The 7,859-nt window shown below is 38.6% G+C and overlaps 1 protein-coding gene across 1 annotated transcript; it reads left to right on the forward strand.

The window, feature by feature from the left end:
• The first annotated feature begins 1,984 nt into the window (after positions 1-1,984).
• On the forward strand, positions 1,985-5,247 carry LOC124111752 (tripartite motif-containing protein 2-like). Its single transcript, XM_046471553.2, has 2 exons — positions 1,985-2,397; positions 4,006-5,247. The coding sequence occupies exons 1-2, from the start codon at positions 2,199-2,201 to the stop codon at positions 5,160-5,162; spliced, it is 1,356 nt and encodes a 451-aa protein (XP_046327509.1). The 5' UTR covers positions 1,985-2,198; the 3' UTR covers positions 5,163-5,247.
• Positions 5,248-7,859: the final 2,612 nt, after the last annotated feature.

Here is a 7,859-nt window from a genome sequence, read left to right on the forward strand (position 1 = left end):
GGCATTTCTTATGTATGTCTATGTTTTTCTTGCAAACATTATGTTTATGTTGTGTAAATATATTTCTCTTTGTTACTATAAATTTAATATGTGCATATGTATATGAGTATGTGTATGTATGCATGAGTATATATGATTATGTGTACATGTATGTATTTCTGAATTTCTGCATATGTATGTATATGTGTATGTATAGGTGTATATATATATGTATAATACAATATCTGTACAAATACATAAGGGAAAGGGCCACCTAAGTCGGATAACTTTTGCCCAATCCCGTTGACCATATATGTCAATAAAATATGTTTAAAACAAAACATCGATCCCTGCCATCGGGGTACGATGACACACAATCAGCCAGGTCACACATCGTAACCACCCGACCCCATCAGTCGGTTCATACGACCAGCAAGCGGGACTGCCTGAATCCACACGGTATGCATCATTGTGTTAATAATGCCCAACCGGCTTCACCGCCTCTAGTTCCAAGAGCGTTATTATATATGGCTTCTATAATAATAATAATAATAATTAATGTCACTGTTTACGTTTTTGAAATTTGACATTCAAAATAAAAATAAAAATAAACAAAGCCTAACATTAAACGTTCGAAAGGTGTCGAGTTTGATGAAAATGCACATGTTCTTTTTTTCCTTTTTTGCTGTAGCATGCCAAATTTCATTTACGCTAGTATTCCGACATCAAGATAAAAATTAATTTTATTTCCTGTTTTACCTCGTTGTGATGCCACAATGCTTCACGTATAAGTTCTGTGTGGCACACTGTATCATATTTTATAAAATGGCCAATACACAAAGTTAATACATGTGCCCCAATTGTAATCTTTTGTGAACAATGCTTGAAAGGCGATACTATTCCTAACCTTGGAAAAGGTGGTCGCCTTTTATACATTTCCCACGTTCTCCGTCCGCCCGGGCGCTGAACTTTCCTAGATTTATAACAATGTTCGATTATTAAACGAAACGCCGAGGCGTGCGGCAGTTCAAGTATGTTTCGAGGGTCTGGTTGTAAACGCACAATGCCCCCATAAAGCTACATGCATGTCTGTACAATAGACACGGGAATTGCACATAAATATTGAGGTTAGAAAGTATCATCTCCATAAACTTTATCTTTAGATAGCCTTTATGCCAAACATGAAATGGACGCAGTTATACGTCGCAGTAAACATTTAACTGCAAAATGTCAAATAACTGAATGCAAATGTAAACAACAATGTGTCCACTTCTTGCATTATATGTGACTACCATGAGCTTTTATGTTACATCTCAAATAATTTATAAGTGCATGACTAGTCTTGACCATTATCCTCAAAAGTCATTGTGTGTGAAATGCAGTTTTGATATATGACTTCTTTAACACGAAAGAAATGTGTTTTAACTTTTTTAATAAGGTTATATAAATTTGGATTCTTAAAAGTGAAAAGATATTTAACAAGGACAATAATGAAAAAAATGTTTCGGTTTTAATTTGTTTCTAAGTTGGTGGAAAATCTAAATCATCAAGAATAAATGAGTATTAAGTGAGATTAAATCGTATTTTTAATAATACTTGTTTCTGCATGTACAGCTATCTTTGAAAGAACATACTATTTCCTATTATAACAACACAGGAAATACTACGTGCTAAACGAACAGCTTTATTTCAGCACTACACAGATACGTTATCGTCACACGAATTCCTTCCCCTGAAAAACATGTTTACAAACATAACGGTAACCCAAGCCACCTGCCCTGTCAGGCAAACGAAGAGAAACACCTGTATCGATAGCCTTTACACCATCCACTGTCTTACCACAGACATCTAACCTCGCAGCCTTGAAACTTCGAACAATAGCGATGCAACAATCTGCCCAACGCCCCAGACAAACAAACAAACGCCTTGTTCCAAGTGGCCATCTTACAAGATCAGTGTGGGCGGGCGATACGCTCTGTGAATATGAACCATGCACACCTCTGTCAGGGATGAAAACAACGGCTATCGTGCGACCATACAGGCATAGGATTCTCGCTGCTCTCTATCAAAATGATAGGAATGCAATGTTGCTTCCAAAAATAATATAACCTTTAGCTTCCAGTCTGTTCTCATACGTTGTTGCAGTTCCTCATTGCGATAGTAACAGTTAAACTGTCGGACCATTTCGGAAATAGCATTGTGAAGGTGAAGTGAAGGTAATGCCGTTCATTGCGTCACGTTCATCCCTGATCTCTGGACCCGTGTGTTTTGATAACTTAGTCGATATAACGGATGAAGCGCTGCCAGATTTTCCAATTCAGAGGATGGAGCTGTTACGGAGGGCTGCGAGGCAGACAAAGCTACTTGTGCGAAAAAGGAGAAAATCTATTTCAGAAGAAAAAGGACTTTTCCCTAACAGTGAGTAATATAAGATATATTTTAAAGATCATGTTAAGGAATACAGATGATTAATCGGAGATTTATATTTTGTAAATGCTTCATCATGTGCATGGGTTCGTGAAGGAATCAGAGATTTGTGTAAGTATTGCAGATGTTAAACCCTTTTGTTTGTAGACACCCTCATCTAGTCATAGTTATATAGTTATATCAATATAACATGCTAACAATAAGAAATATATATATTACCAGATACCCTATTATAATTAGTGTTAATGGAGGAACCAAATTCATCAAAGAAATAAATTTTAAACGAAAAGGGTTTTTTTAAACTTAAAACGAAATAAATATAAATCTATTTTGTCAAATGATTACTTGGTCCAATCAAACGAGATTTGACAGCAATTAGCAGTGGTTCTAAAATCGCAACCTGAATAAAAAGTATTAAATGCAAGGCCAGTAAAAATGTTTAAATCGTGAGCACTTAAGCTGAATGTGATCAGACGAGTTGACAAAATAGATTTATATTAGTATTGACCAATGAAATGTAAAACACATAAATACAGCGAAACCCTGTTTATCCGGATGGTACGGTCTAAATTGATGGCGTTCTGATCTGCATATCTACGGTTTGAAGAATAATTGTCATTGTGTAATGTTCAAAATACCATACAGATCGTCATGCGATCCTAACAGTAATGAAACGGAAATTAATTTTACGGATTAATTGCGTCCGTAATAACAAGGTTACATTGTATCGTGATTAATTGAAAGTAGGTAAGGGCTCAGGTAAGTCGGCAATACCAGCAAGCAAGTTTATTCATGTCAGTCAAAACCCTCTTTGTCTGTCTAGTTACTCCGAATTCATGAAGTATGTGAATTAAGCGCTCAACGTTTACTCTAATTACACATAGACAACATTTCCGTTTCACAAATGACACTGGATACCACGCTTGGCTCTGGACTAGAAATTGGCAACAGACGATGACACGTTGTCTCTCTACAAAAACTAACTTTTAACGTCAGTTATATTAATGCCTGAATTTACCATCAACCATATGGTTTAGATTAGTTAAACACGTCATATAAATGTCAATGACATTAAACATGCTGTGTGGCGTGATCTAAATTGTGTCTGGTGAAGAGATTTTTTATGATTGCATTCAATCATTTAAAGGCATTACTACCCACGGCGAGTCAGACCCACAAATCCTTTGAAGAGCCACGACAGTCGTAAGCTTTATATAAAATATCAGTATTGCGATCGTGTAAGCGCTACAATTGCATGCTCGTTGAAGATCGGGACCCAGGACAGAGACTGCACATCAATCAAATGCTGTATTTACTTAACCTCCAATTATGATAGCAGCTTAGAAACGGTTGACGATTGGTCGACTGATGTGGGGCAGCTGGCCTGTTGGTACGATAAACATCAATGTACATGTGTATATATCACCACGACCAGTACCACCTATTGTACAGGACCTGTCTACCTGTTACAAACTTTTGATTCTGCTATGTTTAAATGAGTGGTGTTGTTCCTAATATTAAACTCGTTCAATACGATTGAACACGAGAAATGGTTTCAGGTGTCAACAATCAATTTAAAATGGAATTAATATATTTCAGTTTCATCACAAACATCGGTTATGTCGCCTGAGCGATCTCTTCTGAACATCCAAGTTCCAAGATCCCGGAGTCTTGATGTTGGGGCGCTCACGCCTATATCATTGCCACTTTACGACACAACGTCCAAAGTTACAAGCTCATCTGTGAAAAGACTATCCCTCGAGGGTCAAAACCTGTCCAAAAGAGGCTTGCTGTTTCCCTTTAACTTATCGAAGGAACGAAACATGTCAGTGGAGTCCTTCAGTTCAGACGAGACTTGCGATACACAAACAAGTGGTGACTTCAGCGACAGATTCCACGTTGTTCTCTATAATAAGTTTGGTACACAGAGAGATGACGCGGCTGGCATACTTGACGCTAAATCAGTTTCTCATGTCTACAGCGGAGCCGTGCTGGTGACAGATATGCTTGACAGTAAAGTTGTCTTATATGAACGCAGCGGTAAAGCCAAACGGACTTATATGACAAGAGAGTGTACGGAGCCGTGGGGAGCGACCATGACCCCTGAAGGTCAAGTGGCCGTGTCGTTCCGACGTCAACGTTGTGTGGCAGTGTGGCCAAATGACGGACAGACTATTGTAGAGGTGGGACATGGGCTACTCAAATGTCCAGCTGGTGTCGCCGTGGACAAAACTGGGAGGATATTTGTTGCGGACGAGGAAGCAGATGACGTGCTGGTTTTTGATCAGACAGGAAAAAGTCTGTTTAAATTATCAGATTTACAGGAAACGTGTTTCAAACAGCCAAGATATGTCTGCTGTTCAATTTCTGGACGTATCATTGTTTCAGATTCGGGAAACCATTGTATAAAAGTGTTTAATCAAAGCGGAGAATTTCTATTCAAATTTGGATGTTATGGGAGGGGAAATGGACAGTTTAAATTCCCATATGGAGTCTGTGCGGACCAGCATGACAATATCTTTGTTGCTGATCATTACAACGATCGCGTTGTTATGTTTTCTTCCAAAGGTGGCTTTGTTCAAGATTTGGTGACGTCAGATTCTGGACTTCGGAATCCTGCTGGACTTTCAGTTCGATGTGCGCATAACCGGAAGTTGTACATTACACATGGTGAACTGAGAGCCTCGGAGGTAATTGTGTTTAAGCTCATTCCGGAGGAGAGTGACGTCAGTATTAATGTTAAATATTATGTGTGACGGCTTATATGACGTTAGTACTCATTGCTTCATCATAAATCAATAAATATGTCATGTAATTTAATAAAGAAGGAATACGCATGAACCAAGTTTTTACTTCGAGACAACCGAAAAGTTAGACACGCCGCTGTTTGTGTGTATTTTTCTTGCCTTCAAGAAACGTAATATTACACATTTTTATATATGCTCCTGGAAGATACGTGTGGTGCTCCACAACCTGGCATAAAGAAATTTAGTAACCATAAATGTATGATGGGCTAGTGGGCCCATTTCCTTAATTCATTATGTTGGTTTGTTTGTTTGTTGTTTAACGCCGCACTCAACAATATTCAAGCTATATGACGACGGTCTGTAAATAATCGAGTCTGGACCAGACAATCCCGTGATTAAAATCATGAGCATTGGATCGATGACATGCATCAACCAAGTAAGCAAGCCTGACCACCCGATCCCGTCATTCATTATGTCTAATGTTTGTAATTATATCTTTGTTTATATGATTAATGACTGCCTTTACCCTGATCAAAACTGTAAGTGAAACATGCTGTTTCCACATAATTTCCAAAAGAAGTCAAACTGAATTAATAACAATGGGTTGGATTCCATCTAAAAACGAACCATAAGTTTCCAAATGAAGTTGCTATTTTATTCTTAGTTTACAAGTTACAAGGATGTGCACTTCGTGTTTGTGTCTGCATCTTGCTAATTCTAACAACCCCATGCATGTATCTTGTTTGACAAATATATTTTCACTGTAGGTGTTCGATGTGTAAGAGATCACTGTTCGTAGGCAACATGTAGTCTGTCGTTAATATAGCGTACATACCACAGTGAACGTTGCCACTTCTCTTGGAATTGCATCTCTGTGTGTATCCACATTGGTTGTCATGGCATGGACCAAGTGTTGTCTGTAACATTATTAAAACAACTTAGCTGGTAAACGGCTTTTGGAACTAATATCATATCACTATTTAAACATACTTTTATGAGGAAACAGTATTTCTATCGTACTACTACTACTACTACTACTACTACTACTACTACTACTACTACGACTAAGACTAACATTATTAAAACAACTTAGCTGGTTAACGGCTTTTCGAACTAATATCATATCACTATTTAAACATACTTTTATGAGGAAAAAGTATTTGCATCGTACTACTACTACTACTACTACTACTACTACTACTACTACTACTACTACTACTACTTCTACTACTACTACTACTACTACCTTGTTCCAATTCAAAATTGAAGTGTAGATGAAATCCAGATCTCCTCCTATTATGTTTCTTGGTTTTTGGAGAGGATTTGGACGTTGTCCAGTTGATGTTGTGATTAGGACAGTTACTGATATGGTCCGAGATAGCTGATTTACTGTCGGATTGAATGGTGGAGGTTTCGTGCTCTTTCATTCTGGTGTTGATTGGACGGGATGTTTAACCTACGTAAGATTGTCCACAGTTGCAGTCAATTTTGTAAACTACACCTTTAGGCTTCCGCATCGCCCTTCCGTTCATAGGAAAAGCCTCCCACATCATCAGCCGCCTCCTCAACCAACAAGCCAACATCGACACCCACTTCACCAGCTCCAACTTCCTCAAGGCCCTGCTAAGAGCCAACGGCAGGAACACAACCAAACCCAAAAAGGCTAAAGGTGTAGTTTACAAAATTGACTGCAACTCCTAAACACAACATCAACTGGGACAACGTCCAAATCCTCTCCAACAACCTCCATGATTTCACTGAAAGAAAACTAACAGAACCAATCCACATTCGCCGCCACAAGCCATCAATCAACATAGATCAAGGCTATTTCATCCCTTTCGCCTACTATGAACTCATCAAGCAATAATCACTTATCCTGTTTAATTGGCTTCATGTCCCATTGGCTTCCACCTATGTGTTCTCTGTCCATCGTGTTGTGACAGTATTATCCCCTTGATGTCAACACCTACCTATGTTATCCCACTCATGTATGCAATTGTTGTCACTGTTAATCCGCTACTGTTAATCCTCCAACTACTATATATATTCTGTGCCATGTCCCCCATTCTGCCAACATTGCAAACAACAAGAAACATCAGAACACGTACTCATTCACTGCACACACTACCAAACACACCGAACAACACCACAGACCACCCTAAATCTTAAAACCGCACTTACACTAGAATCAATCCCAAATCCACAAATAACTTAGAAAAATTCAAAGCCTTAGTCATATACCTAATTAAAAGAGGACTAATTAGTCGCTTTAAACCTCAAATAAAATATTAAAACCAAAACTACCTAATCTAACAACCACCCAACACACACACGGCTCCCTTAGTTCGTCCTCCACCCACTCTTGGCCTTCATTCCAAATCTCCAAATTTCAAAATTACTATATAAGCAACCCCTAAAGCCTCCCTCCTGGGTTGCACAAACTCACTTTTCCCCTTTTTCGGAAACACATTAAATGGCCTGGCCGGCCCGTGTGGGACATACGCAGTCGGAAAGCGCACGTTCAATCTCCAATATTAGTAAGTATCATGATCAGTCGGAAGCGCACGTTAAACCCCTAACATCCATCCATCCATGCACCCCATTCAGTCTTGCTTGACAACGGTATAAGGATCTATACCGAAACGTTGCTTTTTACAGTATTAAAGAAGTTGTCATCATAAAATTGTGTCTACCTTGTCATCCGTC

This window comes from Haliotis rufescens, unplaced genomic scaffold, assembly GCF_023055435.1.
Source record: "Haliotis rufescens isolate VD_foot unplaced genomic scaffold, xgHalRufe1.0.p SCAF_2, whole genome shotgun sequence".
Classification (NCBI taxonomy): Eukaryota; Metazoa; Mollusca; class Gastropoda; order Lepetellida; family Haliotidae; genus Haliotis; species Haliotis rufescens.